General features: G+C 39.6%; 1 protein-coding gene across 1 annotated transcript in view; it reads right to left on the bottom strand.

The window, feature by feature from the left end:
• Nucleotides 1-22,300, bottom strand: part of PDE6A (phosphodiesterase 6A) — a 110,675-nt gene extending 88,375 nt beyond the window's left edge. The window contains exon 1 of the mRNA XM_075600942.1: nt 21,570-22,300. Coding sequence (XP_075457057.1) covers nt 21,570-22,043 — 474 coding nt within the window. The 5' untranslated portion in view covers nt 22,044-22,300. The remainder of the gene's footprint in view (nt 1-21,569) is intronic.
• Between the last annotated feature and the right edge of the window lie 201 nt (nt 22,301-22,501).

Below are 22,501 nucleotides of genomic sequence, written 5' to 3'. Positions count from 1 at the left end.
CTCCAATCCGATTGGATGCTGTACCATCTGACAGGCTTTTATTTATTTTTTTTAAGGCTGTGACATCATCTCCAAGGGAGGTACATCACATCCTTAAACCAAAATGGCTGCAATCACATGGTACTACAGCTAATTGTATTGTCCCATATCCAATTGGTTGAAGTACCATGTGACATGTTCCATTTTTTTAAAGGATGTGATATCATCTTTAAGGGTGATGTCACATCCTTTTAAAAAAAGGCAGCCATCGCATGGTACAGGAACCAATGAGATTGTGAGTGTACCACGTGGTATATTTCACAATCCCATTGGTTCTTGTACTATGTGATGGAAGCCTTTTTTTTTTTTTAAGTTTGTGACATCACTCTTAAAGATGATGTCACATCCTTTAAAAAAGAATGTAACATGGTACTTCAACCAATCAGATTTTCCCCAATCCGATTGGCTGTAGTACTATGTTATGGCAGCCATTTTAGTTTAAGGATGTGACGTACCTCCCTTGGAGATGATGTCTCATCCTTGAGAAAAAAAAGCCTGTCATGGTACACCATCCAGTCGGATTGGAGCTGTACCATCTGACCCTAAAATGTGATGCACCGGCCTTAAATAAGTTCTGTTCTGTCTAATTTTATTTTAAGAAGACAACGAGACAACATCCGTTGGTGGATTACAATGGACTACATGTAAAGAAGATTGAAGAAAAGAAGAAGATTGAAGAACCGGATTTACCTGAAGATGAAGATCATTGTGTCGCAGATGGTGAGTTTCTAGATACACCGGAAATCGGAGGGTGAAGACATCTAAAGGTAAGAAAAACATTGAATGTATGTCATTTTTGTTTTTCAGGTTTTTTAATTATATTTTTTAATGTCAAATTTCTTTGCTTGCCCATTGACTGCCATGTATTTATCTGTGCCCCTTTAGGGTATAGATAAATACAGTGACAGGCAATGCATTTCTTAGCTAATGGTTGTTTTTAATTCATTGTTATGTTTTGTATTTCTGTTTATTGTTTTGAGTTAATTGTTATGTATTTGTAGGGCTTGTTTTTATTTCATTTTTGGATTGTTTTGGTGTTTGATTTCTTTTAATGTTGTATTGTTTAGGGGTTTGATTTCTTTTAATGTTTTGTTTAGAGGTTTGATTTATTTTAATGTTGTGTTTTTTAGAGGTTAGAAAAAAGATACTGTGCGGCGCCTAATGCTAACTATTATTCAATGTGACCTTTCACTTATTATGAAAGTGAATATTGCCAATGCAACCCAAAACTAGAAATAGAAAAAACATTAGACAAATATACATACAATAACTCCAAGTAATACAACCATGAAGAATGTCTTTAATAGAAGTGTTCAGTCGCTCCAATTTTGTTGATTAGATCAGGTGAATCAGCACATGTGAAGAGAAAAACATGCCAAACATAGTGTAATACTGTTTGTAAAAATAATACAGTAGTTAGACAAATAATAAACTAATAATGAAATCCTCAGAAGTAGGAATAAAGCAAGAAAGTAAGATGAACAAAAGTACATTTAATAAACATTAAAAATAGTCACATATAGAACATTGCGATAGAATCCACTCCTCACGCCTGGCAAAAATTAAAAACCTACTTACAGGAGGTAGGTATTGCTCATAGATCACAAACTTATGTTGGAGGCGGCTGCCTTTCTTCTCCGGCTGATGCTCCTGGAGTCCCCAGTACATCTTATCCAGACCAGCTGGTGCGCCTGGGGTCTTCTCTTGCACCAGATTGGTAGTTCTGTCTTCTCTCTGTCCTACCGGTGTCCTATTGACCGGCTTGGTGGAGTTCCGGGTGATGGAAAAAAGCCGGTTCAGGTTTCCCTGCAGTAAGTTGGATGCTGTCCAAGTGGAGACTGAGCACTCCTGTGCTCGTTTAGATTGCAATGGCTTGGGACTATGGACTTCGTCACCCTTTTTTAGACGTTTGCTTTCTTTTAATGTTATGTTGCTTAGAGGTTTGATTTCTTGTAATGTTATGTTTTTAGAGGTTTGATTTCTTTAAATTTTGGGTTGTTTAGATGTTTGATTTCTTTTAATGTTGTGTTGTTTAGAGGTTTGATTTCTTTTATTGTTCTGGTATTTAGGTGTGTAACAGGGACTTATCCCTGTTTAAATAAAGCAGCTACAGAGCTCTGAGAATTCAGCAGAGAGATAGTTAATTGCAGCCACTCAATTAACTAGTCTCCAGCTGGACTAATGAGAGCTCTGTAAAAATCCTCATGTGAGATATAGTGAAAAGATTCCTTTTCTCACATTTGGGCTGACAAAAGGAGAACAGAGAAGGCTGCACACAGACACTGTCTTGAGTACAAAGGCTGTGCTGAGATGAAGACATCCAGACACCTATATTTCCTGGACACAGAGGACCCAGGAACCTGCCAGAGACTGACTTGGAGGGTCACCAGCTTAAGGTACCTCCTGAGACTTTGGGGTTATAGGCTGGTAATGGGAATATCCCTCCAGTCCTGCAGATAGGGTCTGGGGAAGTAAGTTAGCCCTTACAAAGGGATAGGTTTTATTTACATTTTGTTTTGTATATTTTGCCTGGATAAAGGAACAGGCTCAATAAAGCCAAGATATAATTTCACCCAAATCGGTCTCTATTATATGTACCTCTGCACACATCTCTTACAAGGTGCTTGGGTAGCTTTTATTGTTGCATTTTTTTTGGTACTGTTGTTGTTTGGTGCCGTCTGGTTGGGTAGGGGGGGAGGGGCTTAACCCCTTGGTTATTATAGCGGTTACTAATCGCTAAGGTGATTAAAGGGTTCAGGGCCATTAGTTTGTTTTTTGATTGTACTGTTGCTGCCCTTGGAGGGCATGGACATTGAGGATGGTGATGAGGACGGCCTTCATCCTGGCAGGGGTAAATATAAGTTTTATTTACTCTATGCTGTCTGGATAATGTTTTATTTCGAATGGGCAAAGAGCTATTATCCAGATCTGGATAATAGTAATTTTGCCCATTACTGTACTGTATGTGTTGGGGGGGTGGGGAGGGGGCAGGGAGGTTGTTGGGGGTAGAGGAGATATGTAGTAGGGTTTTTGTGTTTTTTTAATGTTTAGTGGGGGTAGAGGGATTGGGTGAAGGGGTTAGTTGCCCCAAAGGTGGGTGGTTCCCATCGCTATGATAGTGAAGGGGTAACCACTCCCCAAACCTTCCCGGCAGGCCTAACCACCCACTCTTGGGCAACTACCCCCTTCCTCCACCTCCCCTGCCCCCAATAAACAAGCTATTCAGGTTTAACCCCATAATTGCCTTAGCAGCTAGCTAATAAGGTAATGAAGCTGTTTTTATTCAAATTTGAATACTAGTGTGCGTGAGCAAGGGGTCTCTGGAGCAGAACCGCAATTATTTCAGGTCTGGGGACCCCCTGCTTCCCGAGATACATGCCCCGGTATGGGGTGCCATAATCTCATATGCATTTAAATCTCCCAGTTACGTGACACGGGATATTTAAACAATGCACGGGGATACCGGCATCCCATACGTGAAATCAATGCGGTTCTGCTCCGGAGACCCCCTGCTCCCGCACACAAGTATAAAAAATGCAATAAAAACAGTGGGATCGCCTGTGAGGGCTGTGCAGGGAGAGGCATCTCTCTCTGTGCAGCTCTGCGGTCATATCGTACGGGGGAGAACTTAGAAAAAGATGAGATGACTTTGCTGCTATGCCAAACGGTTTTGGCATTTTCCTGCCTCACGGTTTGAGAGGGTTTCAAATTCTTTCTGAATACCGTGATAACACAAATGACAACCCGTTTGGTGGAAACTTGCCACGTCGTTCGAGAGAGCACCAAAGTTATCGAAGCTACTAGAATAGGCCCCCTAGACATAGTATACTAAAGGAATGGGCACAGGTTAATTTTATAACCTACCCAGAATATTTCTTGCAAGTGGTTGTACAAGATGGCCACAGAAAAGATCTTGTATTATCTAGAGCAGGAGTGACCAACTCCAGTACTCAAGGGCCACAACAGGTCAGGTTTTCAGGATATACCTGCTTAAGCAAACATGGCTCAGTCAATGACTGAGTCTAATGTGCTGAAGTAGGGATATCCTGAAAACCTGAGCTGTTGGAGGCCCTTGAGGACTGGAGTTGACCACATCTGCTCTCGAAAAATTGAATGCAAAAGTATTACAGTGCAATTCCGATAGTCCGGCACCATTGGGACTTGAGTGGTGCCGGATTATTGGGCGGACTAAAATAATATCTTTTACCACTCCGGGTGAAACTGTCTGTGACGGGGATTGAACCCGAAAGCCGATGCAGCGCAAATTTCCCGGCTGTGCTCATACAGGGTACTCGGATGTCCCAGCTGTGCTCATCTGATGCATGATACAGGGTTACCCCTCCCCCTGTTCTCCAGGTATTTAAAAAAATTCTGTGCCAGTTTTGCCACTCTAGAAAAACTACAAATATGATGGTCGGACTACAACTGCAGACTACAACCACCACCATGTACTTTCCTGATGAAATAGCTTGTCTATTGGGCACCGGGCGCTGACCCCGCTACAATTTGATGTTCAACAGGCACGTACTCAGCCCGATGCCGGAGTGAGGGGCCCGGGAGTTCTCAAAGTTTCAGGCAGACCAGAATGCAAAGCGAGTGAGTGCGAAAGAGTGAGCCATCAGATGCTGGACTATCGGAGTTCTGGACTGTATGATAGCGGACTATGGGAGTTGAACTGTACTTTGGATAGCTTACAGTATTTTTGAGTCACATCATACAGTATCAGAGCTGTATTGTGATCTGACTGTGTAAAATAATTACCAGTATCCGTCCTAGTAATGGGAAAACTCATAATATTCTTTGCAATGTCTCTTTTTAGCAAACCTTGTAATCCTATAGATCTCCTCAGACATACGCCTGCATTTTTTTCCATTTTGGGGATGGGGAAAAAAGTGGCTGCTATAACCTCCTAATGGTAATAGTGATTTTGCTGCTTTATAAATCGGGGGTCTGTGTATCAGCGCAAAAGTGGTGCAATTCTGAGGCAAAATATCTGCACCATATGTATTAAAGCAGTGGTGTCTTCAAGACTGGTCTCCAGTCCTCAAGTGCAACCAAAAGGTCAGGTTTTCAGATATCCCTGCTTCACCACAGGTGACTTAATCAGTTGCTGAGTCGAAGACTGCACCACTTGTGCTGAAGCAGGGATATCCTGAAAACCTGGGCTGTTGGTGGCCCTTTAGGACTGGAATTGGACACCCCTGTATTAATGGAAACATATTGAAATCATTATTATTTTCTTTGGTTCAATTCTGAGGTGTATAATTGCTCCAGATGTTTCCCTTTTGACTTGCTACAGAGAACCCAATATACCTGCAGTATAACTTCTAGTGAGCCATGCATACATACATAAGCAAACAAACAAATACATATGCTGTATTTGAACAATTGTAGAATTACTATTGCTAAAAACTGTTAGAAGTGAGACAGGATTGGAAAATATTACAAATTGAAACCTTAATGTTTTGCTATAATTGGTTGTAAATGTGTTAAAATGTATTCCCAGGTTAAATTGCACATGTAGGTTAACCTAGGACTGATCTAATTAAAGCAGGATTATGGGATTAGTCTGAACTACATTGTTAGTACTTTACAAAAAGGATTTGGACACAAAGCATTTGGTGAAAATATATTTGTTTTGAAAAAAGAGGCAGATCCCAGGATTGCTGCAAGGTATCCATGAATTAAGTTTATTGATCATCTCACGTTGGGGAGGAATACTCTTAATGAGTAATCTTTACTAGAGATGGGCGGATGTATCAACATTTGGACACTTTATTCACAGTTTTTTATGTGGCGGGCGTTTGGACGTTAAAAATTCAGAAAAATGATCCTGAAACTGCCATCATTTTCCCTTTGCACAAATACTGTGACATTCGATTCGCCCAGAAGTTTCAGACCCGGGAATATGGAGAGAGAGCAAAACCCATATTTCAGGGTCTGCTGGGTGAATCGAATGTCACAACATCTCCAAACGAATGTACAGTGCCAGCCATTGGTATTGCATACACACGAAGGTTGGCACGCATCACTTTTTAAACCCAAGCCGTGGATATCCACGGCTGCGAAGAAGTGCCATATTCGCAGCGAATTCGAATGTCAGAAAAAGATTGTAGTTCGGTGCTGGAAAGTGGTGTAAAGCAAAAGAGCCATAGTTTAGATTAGGAATATAGAGTAGCTATGTTTAATGTATGCCCTTGTTAAAGTACTTTATTATGGCCAACAGATTGCACTCGTTTTGCTGTTGTCTGGTTAAGGTTTGTTGTAGTTGGGGGAGTGTCATGGCACAAGGGGTGATTGTTGGTATTTCATGGGGAACACGTTTCTTTGGTTTATGCTGTATATGCTGTTGCACTTGTACGAGTCTGCTGTATGTTAGTTGTATGCCAAACTATCCTGGTTATTGTACCTATTACAGTAAACTTGAGTCCAGCAGTTGTTTCACTTTTTGCAGTGGCAAACAAGGCCCCTTAATGAAGCCCCTTTGTAATGAATACCACAGTGGTACAAGGTGTAACCAGTCTTTCAGTGGGTAAAATACGCTTCTATATAGATTTATTTTGCGCTGTGCTGCCACAAAGGTATTCCTGAAATCACAAAATATCCATTGAGTGGTTGATTTGGAATGAGACATATGTAACACAGACTTAGTGGCATGCAATGTTGATATCATATATACTTGTTGGTTCATTTCTTCACTTTAATTTCCTCATTGCCAGTGTGGCCTGCAAGGCATTTGGCAGCAGAGGTTAAGTCACCACCAGCACTGCATTGTATGGTAGTTTCATGCTTTTCAATATCTCTGTACTGTGCTGCTGCTGTGATATTGTGGGAGGTTATGCTGGAAGAAGATATCTTCCCTTTCTATCATGCAGTTCATTCTTTTATTCCTACTTAATGCTAGTCTGCAGCACAGCCATATTGATTGGAGTTTCGATTGACTGAACATGTTAGGAAATGTCACAAAATGTATTTTTATGCTTTTCAGTGCAATGTACAGATGCAGCGGCCATTCTTTTAACAAATCACAGTGCCGTTTTCGTGTGTGCTGCTGTACTCTATGCGGCTTTTTTGTAACATGGCTCCATCGTACAGTACCGCAGTCATTTTAACAAATCACGCGGTGTATACCTCGGAATACCCATGTGATGGCGCGGGATTACTTCCAACCGTACCGCCTTTAGACGCGAGTGCAGAAAATGGCATTTTAGTGTTCTGGCTTAAAAACACCTGAAATTGACACAGTAGCACAGTACTGTACACATTGCAATTCATTCATTTCATTGCATATAATTGCACACAATCCATGAAATTCAAACAAAGCAACCGCGATAAACACGTGTGCCTGGGGCGATTGGCCGCGTTCTGCCACGTGGAGTACAGCAGCGCACACGAAAACGGCGCAGTGAGTTCTAAAAAATAATGGCAGCTGCATCTGTACTGTACGATGGAGCCATGTTGCCAAAAAGAGGGAGCTGTTTTGAAATGATACTTTATTATGATTAAACATTAAGTAGGTTGTTCTTAGTTTGTAATCAAAATATGTATCCATATATAAAAATTACTTTTTCTTTATATACATTGCGGAAAGTGCAGTCACTTCTAGGACCAAGATATATTAAAGCCAGTGGCACGTTTAATGGGTTAAATATAGGTGATTTACACAATAAAAAAAAAACTAAAAAAAAACAGACAGTATACTGTAAGTATTTGAAAATATTTTTTCAAAATGTGGATGTCTCTATGGAAACTAAATGATTTGGGGTATTTTTGTGATCTTTATCTAATCTATGTTGTGGTAAAACTGTTACATGTTCTGTATTATGCTGTCACCATAAACCTTCAGTACAATAAGATCACAAGATAAGATTATAATTATATTGAACTGAAAGAAACTACTTTAGGTGTAAAGTGATTGAATCTTTACAAGTAAGTCGACTACATTGGCTTAAAAACATTATTATTATTATTATTATATAATAAAATAAATGTTTGCCCACTCTGTGGGGTTGCTCCTTTAGGTTGTTACACGGTGTATCTGCTTATTCTAAATGAACGCTTACTGCATAGGCCCCTTAAACTTAAATGTTAGAGTATGCTCATGTGGCTGCCAATCAGTGAATCTGACCACCCTGGTCAGATGTGAATAGTGAAGGAAAAGATACCGTGCGGCACCTAGTGTGAATAATAAAGTGCTTGCACAAATGGATGCAAATATAAAAACATCATTGGATACTCCGAAAAATGTTAAACAGTATATCTAATTAATACAACCGTAAACAACGTCCTTTTAAAATGTCGAATCACTCCATTGCTGATGAAGGGATTAAGGTTGAACTAGGCATATGAAAAGAAAAGAGCATACCAAATATAGTGGGATATTGTATGTAAAAGTCAATATTAAACCTAATGGTTAAAGAATGGTGAATTCCTCACAGGTAGGAAATACTCAAGAAAGTGAGATAAAAAAAAGGTGCATTTAATAAACATTAAAAACAATCACATGTAGAACATTCACAATTGAATCCACTCCATATGCCAGGAAAATTTGGAGTCCTACTTACAGGAGATAAGTAGGTCTTGCGCATTGAATAATGGTCTTTATAGGAAGTAGCTGCCTCGCTTCCCTGGCGAGAGCCTCTGGAGTCCTGGGTGCATCTTAGGCCGAGTCCATAGAAGGACAGGCCGCGCTGAGCCGTGCGGACGCTCCGCCCCTGCATCCTCAATGAGGATGCCTTGAGAGGGGGCTCACGCGAGCGTCCGCAGGCTTTGGAATTTTCAGCCGACAGCCAAGCTGTTTTTCAGCGCGCTGTCGGCTGAAAACATCCAATCAGCCTGAAGCAGCGTCAACGTCACTGCGCCGTGACGTCGGCGCCGTGACGTTGACGTCAGTGCGTCGCGGGCGATTGGCCCAGCGACGTCACTGCCCCGCCTCCAACCACCTCCCCCCGGCTCCCTTCGCGCACGCTGGCTCGCCTGCAAGTCCATGCAATCGCGCAGACTTCAGCAGGCGAGCCTCAGCGTCAGCGCGCCTCCGCTCTGATCAAGCCTCTATGGCCCCGGCCTTATTCAGACCCGCTGGTGCGCACAGGTTCTCCTATGACCGCCGGATTGGTGGCTCAGCTTCTCTTCCCTCCTACCGGTGTCTGAATGACTGGCTGCCTGGAATTATGCTTGTGCTCTCGCGAGAGCAGATGGAAGGAGCCGGTTCAGATTGTGACTCAGTCAATTCAAGACGTCCTCCAGAGGATGCTGTGCACTCCTATGCACAGTGATTTGCAATGGCGTGGGGATGTGGTAACTACACCCTACGCGTTTCACGAATTGCTTTGCTTCGTTAGGGGTATGCTGTATGAGAGTTGAGTCCATTATCTCTTATAAATAGTCCCATCAATTTGTCCGTTGGGGAAATCATGTGAATCAATTAAAAATCAGTGCCCATATTAGCCTAAATTCCCTGTATTTCCTAAACCTCTGACTGTTCAAATTTGATTAATATAAGAAAAAGATACATATAACAACTTCTTATTCAAAAAGAACATGATGAATCAAAGATATTGATCCACAATATCTAGAAAATTGTTTACATTATCAATTTTCTGTAATTTACACCATTCTTCATATAATATGTCAAAATACTGATATCTACATAGAAAATTCCATATGCCTATTCAAGTTTAGCTCATTGTTTTATATCCATTATAAATCACTCTGTGTTTTCATGTATTTTGATAATACCATCTTTCTCACAGATGTACACTCAGCCTATGCTGATGACAAAAACTTTACAAATGTAGGACACTAGTTCAGGGAGTAAATGCCTTATATACTTCAAAATTGTCACAAAATGGATAGTGAATAATAAACCCATCGCCTTGCCACACAATGTTTTTAGATTAGAAGATTACAATATTGTTCTTACAGAAATCTTCAAAGAAAAAACTTTTTTCCTGATAGCAATTGTATATTGATACTGATCATGTTGTTAATTAATTAGAAGATTTCTGTGTCTCCTCACACCTAATGATTATTTAAACTTACATATTTAATCTATTAACTGATCCATTACAGATGGGGCTAGTGGATCATAACCCTGCAATTAAACTTACCCATATTAATACACTGCTAATAAATCAATTCTGTCAATATAACATATGTCAAACTGCTGAAAGTAATAATAATGTGATGGGTGCAAAAACAATTTGCCATAAATATATAAAAATAAAAACACAACTTCAAAATTGTACTGAAACGAAAAAAAAAAAAACTAAGTGACCAGGAACTGCTACTAGAGAGAAGGTGTGCATAAAGCCAGACAGGGAATAACCAGCTACAAATCAAATGTATTGTAACCAGTTAATGGTATTGTGAATACCATCATTCTGTCAGAAAAACACATGCTAAAATCAACATTCAATCCCTGAGGGGCCAGCGTTTTGAGCTCATATATTGAATAAAGTTCTCTTTTGGCCAACTGCTTAGTTCTGTCACCCCCTCTCCAATTGTATACCGGGGCTTCTATTGCTAAACATTTAAGTCCTTGTGGGTTTTGATTATGATGGGACACGTTATGAGTACCAAGGCCTCTTTTTATGTTATATACATGTTCGTATAGCCATCTTTTATGGGCCGGGTGGTCATCCCCACATACTGCAGACCACAGGGGCACTCTAACAAATAAATGACATATGAACTGTGACAGTTCATAGATATTTTGTATTGAAAGGACGTGACATTCGATTGGAAACGTGATCTACTAGTGCTATATCTGCAAGCAGTGCACTGAGTGCAACAGCTGTAACCTTTTTAGGTAGAAGGTCTATTGTGACTGCTTTGTGTCACTGGACAACTGGGAGATAGCTTCGTTTTTAAATTGCTTTCGTGAAAATGATCCTTGGTATTTCAGGAAGAATTTTGGCCATTTCACTATCTTTTTTGTGTATTGGCCAGTGTTTTGTAAAAGTGTTGCGTATTACCGGTGCCATATGATTATATTGAGCGATGAATGGTACATGTTCTGTAATGTTGGCCTCTTTCTTTTTGTATGTTAGTAAATCCTTTCTGTCCATCTGTTGCACTTGTGCTATACCCTCATCCAAGAGTTCACCTTTATATTATCTGTCCAAAAATGTTGACTTTAAGTCCATTGCTTAAGTGATGTAATTCTCATTGTTTGTGTTATTACATTTTAAATGGACGAACTGACCCTTAGGCATGTTTTTAATCCACACTGGATTATGGTGACTGCTGGCCAATAAGTAATGCTTTGCTTGTACCTCCTTATAATATGTCTTGATATGAGTTTGATTGTGTACAGTACATAACTCTAAATCTAAGAACTCCATTCTGTCCGAACTTATTTTACAGTTGAATTTCAAATTATAATTATTGTGATTGATATAAGAAATAAATAAATTCAAACCTCTAAACAACCTTTCCAAATAAACAGAATGTCATCAATGTAGCTATCAACCAACAACAAAAAAAAAACCTGGCGCCAAATAATGTCCAATGATGATAGGTTCTGGGATCTTCAGTGGATAAGCACCATGGCTCACAAATCATGAAACGAGAAAAACAGAGAAGGAACAAAACATAGCGTAACACTGCTGGGTAACGTCAGCCTACACTAAAGACAAACAAACACTTAGTGACTGACTATAAAAGAATTTAATAAAAATAATGAACTATGTCATAAAAACAAGGACCACAGAACTGACAATGGAGGAGAGCTGATCATCCGGAGATAGTAAAATCAAAACCTTACTTACATTTGATTACACGATTTTACCATCTCCGGATGATCAGCTGTCCTCCATTGTCAGTTCTGTGGTCCTTGTTTTTATGACATAGTTCATTATTTTTATTCAATTCTTTTATAGTCAGTCACTAAGTGTTTGTTTGTCTTTAGTGTAGGCTGACGTTACCCAGCAGTGTTACGCTATGTTTGGTTCCTTCTCTGTTTTTCTCGTTTCATGATTTGTAAGCCGTGGTGCTTATCCACTGAAGATCCCAGAACCTATCATCATTGGACATTATTTGGCGCCAGGTTTTTTTGTTGTTTGTCTGATTCTGGAGAACAAAAGAGGGGTTGCACTCGCTCAACCTAGTGTGACCGCTAGGGTCACTTAATCAGACTGGTGCAATAGGGCAAGGAGACTAATCAAAATACAGAGGACACTGTATGATGCAAAGACACAATGCATACAGATAAGGCCCTATTGATGCACTCAAAGTCTGAGGGGTAGGTCACCCTAATAAAAAAGCAACAACACAGGAATAATCTGAACCAAACCTATAAATGGTATAAAGTGAATGCTTTATTAAGGTAAGTAAAAAATGGTACCAGAATAAATGGTGAACAGAATGAACTAAATACAGTATGTGCTAGTGGGGTAAGTAACCAAATAGTTAATCCAAAACAATTGGAAAACTACACATAAGCACTATAAGTATCAGATAGCCCACAGTCAATGCCTGTGGTATGAGGCAGTGAAGGCTAACTGAAATGGATGACGTCACTGGAGCACTGTATATAGTATATACATCCACTAGAGGCAATTAAATGTGGGTGAGCTCTATCTCCCTGTGAACCATTCACCAGTGATATGATGGAAGGTACAACAGTAGCAGTGGTAATCATTATTGGCACACATAAATATTGATACAGCTGACATGCAATGACCGATAAAACAATGATGGTGTGAGCCCCACAAAACCTGTCCCTGCTAGTTACTAACTACACATAGGGATAGAGATGAGGGAAAGGGGTACCCTCCACACCAATATAAGTAAACCCTGTGAGGAGAGAACAATACTGCAGGATCGTGTAACCTACTAGCTCTGACCCTCAATAACATACCCCTACAGCACACGGGGGGAGAGGGGGGGGGTTGGAGGACAGAAAAGAGGGAAAGATGGCCCTGTAAACTTATCTGTGCTGGCCCTGGGTACACGATCCTGCCGGTCAACCTGTAGAGATGCCTCGTGGAGTTGCCAGCTGAAGAGAACTCTGACGTAGGCACGGTGAGGTCTGCTAGAAGCTGCAGGCGTCCATGCTGGAAAGTGTGACGTGTGACATCATCACGTCCTCTGACGCACGTTTCGCGATAGCTTCTTCAAGAGAGGGATAGGAGTTCTCATTTTTTACTTACCTTAATAAAGCATTCACTTTATACCATTTATAGGTTTGGTTCAGATTATTCCTGTGTTGTTGCTTTTTTATTAGGGTGACCTACCCCTCAGACTTTGAGTGCATCAATAGGGCCTTATCTGTATGCATTGTGTCTTTGTCTGATTCTGTCTGTACAGGGCAGTGGGTACCAGGCAGCCTATTTCTTATGTAAGAGTTTATCACTGTTTAAACACATAACTATTTGTAGACACTTTAGCGCTTTTTCACAGTATTTCTTTAATCAATATAGCGATGCTATAGCACCAGGTTTGCACTGAGGGGACAGTTGGCCAACTATGTTCTTCCTCCCATACAAATCCGTTATGCCCTCTGTTCCTTCTTCCATGTACCCAGGACTGACTGCAGGCTGTCGTTCTTATTTTGGAGCACCGGAAATTGTATCATTTTTTTCTTTTGAGGTGTGCAGCACTCCTCTCTATTATCTGGACTTCCTCCCATACACCCATAAATAAATTGGCATAAATCGATGCGAACCTGGTCCCATCGCCGTGCCACATATCTGCAAATAATAATAGTGATTAAAACTAAAAAAATTATGAGTGAGAATGAGCTTAATACTGTCAATTATGAAGGATAAGAAGAGGGAGCAGTTTTGAAATGATACTTTATTATGATTAAACATTAGGTAGGTTGTTCTTGTTTTGTAATCAAAAGATGTATCCATATATAAAAACGACTTTTTCTTTATATACATTGTGGAAAGTGCAGTTATTTCTAGGACCAAGGTATATTAGAGCCAGTGGCATATTTAATGGGTTAAATATAGGTGATTTACACAATAAAAAAAACAAAAAAAAAAACAGATGGATATACTGTAAGTACTGTATTTTAAAATATTACATGTTCTGTACAAGCAAATGTATAGACCACAGTTTCTTTTTTTGTTTTTGTTTTGTGTAAATGAATTATGCTGTCACTATAAACCTTAAGTTTATTATTCTGAGTGAAGGGACCATTGAAAATATAAATATGAAACTCGAATAATAACTGCATAACATTATCTCATCAAATTCTTTACGTGTCTTAAAATAATGTAAAGGAAAAAAACAAATATTCGGATCAGGATGCTGCTTGCTGAGGCTTTTGCTAATCATTTGTATTTTAACAAGTATCAAGAGGAAGGGATTAGGGAACAATTGTTACCAAGGAAGTTGTTGAAATGTTCTGGATTAATGCATTCAATTGTTGATTACAGGTGCAGTATGAGGGGGAAATTATTTAATGAGATTCTCGCTAAAGTTAAACATAGAGCTACTGTAAAGTAATTTCCCTCTGTAGGGAAAATATTATTTTGCTTACTTAAACCGGCTGGTTTAGCTTTCTTCTTTTGAGCGAGATCTCTGCTTTTGGAAAGTCCTGTCTCAGATTGAGAAGAGAAATTTACAATAGCTGAACTATTTTATCTGGGACAGATTTTATTAGGCCTGGGAACAACAGTGGGATCTGGGAATTAGGAATAAATTGGATATGACACCTGGGTAATAGGAGAACGTTTACCACATTTACAGACTATAACGTATATGACACGACAACTGGTTTCCTAAAAGTGTTCAACTGTATCTCAAATTACACATTTCCTGGTTCCCTTTAAAGTCAGTGACCTTTGTATTACTTGCTCATAGAACTGCTCAAAGCAGCGGCTGCTTTGTTGGGCTTGGAATTGCTGTTGCTGCATGCTGGGCAGTTTTATCTGAACTATGCCAATATGGGTGGGAAAGCGATATTGTGATCATGCAACAAAATACTTAGATAATACTTTTCTGTACTGTATGTTTGGAAGGCCATGGTATAATATGAGTGATAGCAAAAAAAAAAAAAAAAAACGCAATACATTTAACCTACAATTGAGAGATACAATGTTAGTGGTAAAGAGTACACTAACAAAAGAAAATATAAATGGCATTCTTGTCATGAGATTTTTTTGTGGGACCTGTTTGTAAAGTATGGAGCATGCAAATGAAGAGAAGACAAACTAATAATGTTCTACCCAAGTTGCCATAGGGATGCAATATGGGAATTGTCTAAATCACTAGGATGATAACACATATTATTTTATGACCCCCTTTACTAAACCACCTTGGTTTCATGAATGAGGCAATTTGTACCTTGAGACTTTCTACATGGAATACTATACAGTATGTCGGCATCAATATGCAGCGCATGACCCTCCACTGAAACCCTCATAAGCATGTGCTGGGATTAGTGAAATGATTGCATAGAATTCTGGGTAACTGAAATGACTGCACTTCTTGTTCTGTTAAATACAGATCGGTGTAAGTATTTATTAAGCGGACTGCAGTTTCAGCATTTGATTGGGCCTCTGCTAAACAAAATGTAATGGAACTCTTAAGAGGAGGTTACTTGCGGCGAAAAGTGGCAAATCACCTAGTGGTGAGTGCTACGGTACAAATGAGGTAGTTTGCCTAAAGTTTGAAGTGGCTTGGCTGCAAATTAAATACTATGTTAGTGATAGTAAGCAGATGACATGATTTCAAATCTTATATGATTAGAAACGCATTGAACTAGATTTTGTATTAAATCCACATTCACTAAATAACTGTAAACAAACCACCTCATACATTGCCACCTAAGGGCCTCACTCTCCTTAACACATCATGGACCTGTACAAGGCAGCAGTCCTGAGAGGGTCTCCAAACTTCTGCACAGGACCAGCTTAGCAGCATGTAAATTATTACCTTCCCCTCTGCTTGGATTTCCCAGCTACAAACGTTTAATGCTCTGTGCTGCCAGAGTGGGACTCCAAGCCACCTGCACCTCATTCCACCTAAGGGACTCTCTCTCCGTACCACGGACCTGCACAAGGCAGCAGCTGAGGGCTGTTTGCTGCCATTTGGCTGATGTTTTCTGCAGCCCATGCCATTGCACTGTAAATTATAACCCATGTTGAGCAACCTCCCTATTCCTCGTGTTATAACACCCCCTTTTTTAAGATTCTACGTTGTTCAAGACAGTGTTCTCCATTCCTGTTGTCTCATATTGTGTCAACTTACTTTATTTGTACTATTTTTGTTTCTTATTGCCCTCCCGCATTGCACTGCACTGCGGAATAAGTTGTCACCCCACTAATAAAACATATTAATAATAATAACATAAGCCTTTATAATTAGTAACCCCACCTAACAGTAAAGTGAATAGTGAAACCTATGGTGGATTGATGGATTTAATGTACAACGCACGCAACAAAATTGATATTCATAATTAATAACCAAATAATGTAATGCTAAATATGTTAAAGGTTGTTCTGTTAATGTTTCTCAATTGTTGAAGTTAAAAGCAGCAATTCTGCCTGGTTTTTTTTTTTTTACCCCATATCAGGACGCCACAATTACTGAGATACTTACTGGCAAAGATATCGGAGGTCAGTCCCCTCCAAGGGGAAAAGCAATGGTGGTTTACATCTCCCACATCACAAGGGCCAATAGGAAGTGCCATTGCAGGCCACCTGTTATGGCTTCGTGTTGGCCCGCGTGATGCGAGGGATTGAAAAACAAAATCATACCAGCAACTTTACCGATAAGTATCTTGGTAACTGGGGGAAAGGGGGTCTCTGCAGCTGAAAATAGCGCGTTCTGCTTCGGGACACTGATTCCCATCCTTTAAAATGTTTTTAAAGTGGTGGGCAAATGGGCAAATTTTAATTGTTTTTGTAACAGGAATAGGACACAGTAATATGCCCGTGTGTATCCTCCATGGATATTGTAGAGTATATATTCTTTAATGGTGTAACTGTATATTTATTATCATTTAATAAAATGTTATTCACAAAGTAAAATCACCTATGTTCAATTAACTTATTTAACATAAAAATATGTCATAGAAGATGTTACAGGGCTGGGTGATGAGGAACGTAAAGACTTTATACATCCACTGAAATTCCTTAAAAGCTTTAGATCACAGTACTTACTATCATTGGAAGCTGAGCTGAAAAAATAATAATACTTACAGTATACTAATCTAGATTTAAGAAAAAAATGCTGTTACCAAGATTTTACTACAAAGCGGTGCGCCACAAGGCACCTAATCGTTCAGTTGACTGGGTCATATTTACTAAACGGTGTTACTTTCTAAGGCACCTTTCATGCTACTGTAGAAGACACCTCACAGCCCATTCATTTGAATGAGCTGTAGGGTGCTATATTTAAGTATCCCCGATGGACAGTGAGAAGGCGTTTGGCTGCCGGAGGTGAAACCGATGCAGCCGTCCCAGTGAAAGGGGAGGGGGAGACCCAGTGGGTCTGGCAGCCCCCTGAGCTGGAGAATTGGTAATCCGGCAGGTCAGGAGGGCATTATTGATTGCTGCACCTGATGGGCAAGTTGCCTTCATTTCTGGGCATTACCGACTATTAATATCAAGATTTTTTTTTACAAATAAGCATGGTACTTTAATACCTTCCCGGTTAACGTATAATAGTAAGCAGTGCTGAATGGTGTCTTTTGGAGCAACACTGAAATATGGCCTTTAACCTTTAAACCCAGAAGGAACTGATTTTCTCCTTTATTGGGGTTATACAGAACTTCTTAATACAATGTAGTAGTTTGTCATTGGCAAGATAGAGTGGTATGGCTTTGAAATGAGGCAGAATAACTATGCCAATGAGTTTATAAAAGAGGTGGCTAAATTACATGCATTATCTTTAGTAACTCTGGTGGTTATCTTTAGTAACTCTGGTGGTTTGAGACTTCACACACTGTACCAGGTCACATGGTCAGACAACTCCATTTGAGGCAGGGTTTTGCCACTATTTATTAAGTATGTCATTATACTGGAAGAACATGAATAGGATACCACTCCATCAATTGGACTTAATAATGTTGCCAATAATGTATTGTGTAATAATAATAATAATTCTTTGACCTTGTATATTGCTGCTAGTTTTACGTAGCACTTTACAAATATTTTGCAGACACAGTCCCTGCCTCGTAGTGCTTACAATCTATGTTTCTTGATGCTTGAGGCACAGGGAGATAAAGTGACTTGCCCAAGGTCACAAGGAGCTGACATCGGGAATTGAACGAGGTTCTCCTGCTTCAAACTCTCAGTGCCACTCAGTGTCTTTACTCACTGAGCTGCTGCTGTAGATGCAGCAAGGTTTATTTATATGATTCAGAAGTGCCTGGAGCCATATGGGAACAACGGTGTGTTATTGAATAAGATGTAAATGAAGCCATGCTGTAGCAATGCATTCCATGTCATCATTGGTCGATGAATTAAAATTTCCCAGTTCATACAAAGTGTTGTTTTTCCATGGACAGGACTCTGTATGGACACCTTAAATAGGACTTACTATAGTCGTCCTTACAGAAAACTCATTTGACCAGCACAGGTACAGCACAATAAGTGTAAATCTACATATATCGGAGTGTTCAGAGTGAATTTGGTTATAGACTAGTATTTATTAATCTTTAGAACATATGTCACTCAGTTGAGATATTGAGCTTAGAGGGTTCTCTCTTAGTAGACCCTTCAAAATAATCGTAGAGATACTGTAGCGCCTAGTGACCTGTACCAAAGTGAATTCAGCTCAGAATGATGCCCTCTTGTGTACATGTGGTATATTAAAGTGCATCATGTTGATATTGTTGACCAAGTTGCCAACAAAAATCTTGTCTCATTAAATCTCATTAATCTTGGACATTAATATGATATTTTTAAGCATGCATTCCCACATCATTGCTTCAAGCAATCACTCCCATCAGTATCATTTTGATAAATTTAGACACTAATACATTTTTGCTCAGGCCCTCTCTGGAAATTAGTACCCCACACTTGAGAGATTAAGACAAGAGGTTCACCCAGGGAATGCTTGAGGACATCATGGCCTCCTATAGCACAGAAAAGCTCAGTAGAGTAACTAGAAATAAATTGGGAGGAATGACTGGAATAGACCTGAGCCAGGCAATGAGAGTCAGTTTCTTCTTAATAGACAGGTATCGCTATGAAAGTTGCTACCACAAGACATGCTCTTCACAAACTGTATTACTGCTAGATATAATGGTCTCAGTGTAGCACAAAGATGTGCAGAGAATCACAATTTTTTTTGTTTTTACAAACCTAGACTACTACTTCTCTTTATTCAAAAATATGGGATATACTGTAGAAACAACTTCTCCATTTCAGTGCAAATAATATTAATATACCATAAAACTTTTCCGAAGGTTGCTCACTTCTTCAATAGAGCTGTACCCTTCTGCATTTAAATGCAGTCCCACTATATTCCCATGGCTTCTCATCCACTGCTTATAAATGCATGCAAGTGAGGTAGATGACATTGCTTTGCTTCGCCGTGGGTGACAGCATATCAGATGCCAATTCAATAATGAATCTTCATTATTCCACCATGTCTAATGTTTTTGAAGCAAGCCTTGGACAATATGAGAAAAGCGGATACAGAACAGATGAAGTCTGTGTTTACCAACATATCATTCATGCGCTTATGAGATTCCAAGCTAATGTTATGATAAGATTGCAGAGCAATATTGGCTTCTCAATTTCACACAAGGCAGGTATTAAACCAGAACTATTGTTCACTCCCCTGCTTCTTGATCAATGTATCTAATTATTCATTCATTTTTCTAAACAATTTTCTTATTTATTTTATTTTGCATAATGGATGTGTGTCAACTGCTGTCCTGTAAAGAATAGGTATTATGTATAGGACCTGTATGGACTTTAGGTACTGTAGGTGTAGGATACAGTGTTTCAGATTGCAATATTCTTGCACATTAACATCACTGTAGCAAAGCCATTCATGATCAGTTCACCAATGGTTGTAAACTATTGAAGTCAAAGTCATTGCCCTTGGAAATGCACCTTTTTAACGAACAACGTATTGAAATGGAAAGAAAACATGTTGTTAGGAAGGCCTGTGGTGTCACCAGAAAGTTCATGAGGTTTGGGGGAATACAAGGATTTGTTACACAGAATATTCTAGGTTCGAATGTGATGGAAATTTAAAGATACATTAAAGCAGCATTTCATTAAAAAAAATCCTACGTGTTTTCTAAAAATAAATCAGTTGTGTAGTATAAGATAATACTGCATCGGAAAAAAAAATGTTCCGCTCTTTATGCCCTTTTAAATGATTTGTAATGTTATTAAGCTTTCTTGGATTGCTACAGAAACTATTTCCGAAGCTGCTCCACTTCCAAATAGGCAGCCATATTGCTTGCCCTGGAGGGCAGAATCTTCACCCGTACTGTGGATCACAAGGGATAATTCCATTGCTGTGAAGGTGAGGAACTGCTGCATTTATTAAATCAACAACACCAAAAAATCAGGCAAAAGTAAATGCCCCTTTGCCCTTATCGACATTATTAGGAGACGAAATGACATAGTGGCAAAGGAATGGTGGAAGCGGTAGGACCATCTGATCTTGGTTTCCCTATTTTATCTACCTGTGGCCCCTGTTGAATACACTGTGAAGTTACCTTGTCCGGGAAGATTGAAGGTCCATTCAAATGCATCGAATGGAAGTCAAACAAAAGGAGCTAAAAATCTACCCTTACATTATAAGACCGTGTCACAACGTGTTGAATAGAAACCTCAGGAAAGTATAGGAATGAATTGTACTACTCTATATGCAACATTGTATATACTGTCAGCATTACACAGTAAATAACTTTTGTATTGTTATACACAGTCATATACAGTAGTTTATAGTAGGGCTTGGTGTATGTGATTGCAATCTTAAATCTAAAATATGACATTTTATAGTAGGCCTTATTTAACAAACATTTCCTTTCTGGACATCTCCTCTGCCCCTATAATCTTTCTGGGATCATCATCTGCAAGGCATCATTTAACACTATAAGCTTACATGGGATTATCCTCATAATGTTGAGTACAGTATGTGCTAAAATATTCAGCGCCGCCGGGGTTTCAAACTATTCAGAACGACATTTTACCATATCCAGGATTTAAACACAATACATCTAGCTCTGAGGGAACATGGATATGATACTATACACAAAGAAGCAGATGAGGCACAGCAAGGCTTGGGTTTCTGTAAATGATGCACAAAACACCCTGCATGGCAGTTTATCTTCTGGAGTTGCTATTGCTTTTGAAAAGAAGGATTTTAATCCCGGATTAGAGATTGGTGTGTACAGTTCATGCCCTGTTTGAATTGATGCACATGATTATTACTGCTTATGGTGGGCAGTCTATTTGAAGCAAGAAAACAATAAAATCAACATTCATTTATATGTGGATTTAGAATCCTTATTCAGAGCTTTAAACACATTTTGTCTTTATAATGTGACAATTGGCCACGGAATTTTTGCTTTCCATGATATTTTCCATAGTTTGACTCACCTGTGTCACATCTCCGACATTCACTATTTTTTTGGACTGCGCCACAAACCCCAGCACTCCAGTATCCAATGGAAAAACAATCTCAGAGTCTGGCACCACTAAGCAGTCATCCAAGGTGGCATCGTTGTTAACATTAAAGAGCCTGGTGGCAAGCTCAGCAGTGCCATTCCTCATGCGGTACATGAACAGACTCATTTTGTCTGCCTGAATGATGAAGGATATCCTCTTGAGCACATTGAATACACATCTTTCACACTGGAGGTTCTCCTGGAAGCCCCTAATGAGGTCAAAAACGATCTCGCTTTCCTCCACACTGCTCAGGGGGTGAAAATTGGAGAAATCCACATTGGTCTTTTGGGAGCTGAGTAGATCGCTTATTATCCCGGGTCTGAATTTAAGGTCGTAGTACTCCTTTGCAAAGGTAGGGTTGGAGTCCAGAAACTTCTCCACTGCCTCCTCTGTCACCGCGCTCATGGTGAGACCAGTACCTGCAAACTAGGTGAAATCAGACTGCACCTTCCCAGGATAGCCCCTGAATCCAATTGATACAGATTTGAAACAATAACAACAAATATAAGATGTTATAAATACAGAAAAATCCAAGTATCCCCTGGGCGTTTCTCCTTCACGGGACAGAAGGAGATCTCGGGCTCATGCCATCGTCTTGCTCTGAGCTGTAAGCCTGATTTGGGAGAATACGTGTAAGATGATTCTTAGCAAGGCTAGCATTATTCCACTAATAGTGAAGGTGAAATGAGGATTACCCTGATCATTTTAAATGGTCACATGACAACCCGGTAATCCACTAACCAATCGCGTTAAGGGCTGCAGACCATTGCCAATGCCAACATTACTGAGGCCACTTCAGATGACAGATTAAAGAAGAGCAAAGGAAGACAACATCACATTTGTAAAAGGAAAATAGATAACTG

Source organism: Ascaphus truei, chromosome 5 (genome assembly GCF_040206685.1).
Source record: "Ascaphus truei isolate aAscTru1 chromosome 5, aAscTru1.hap1, whole genome shotgun sequence".
NCBI lineage: Eukaryota > Metazoa > Chordata > Amphibia > Anura > Ascaphidae > Ascaphus > Ascaphus truei.
This window is presented reverse-complemented; position numbering and strand designations above follow the sequence as displayed.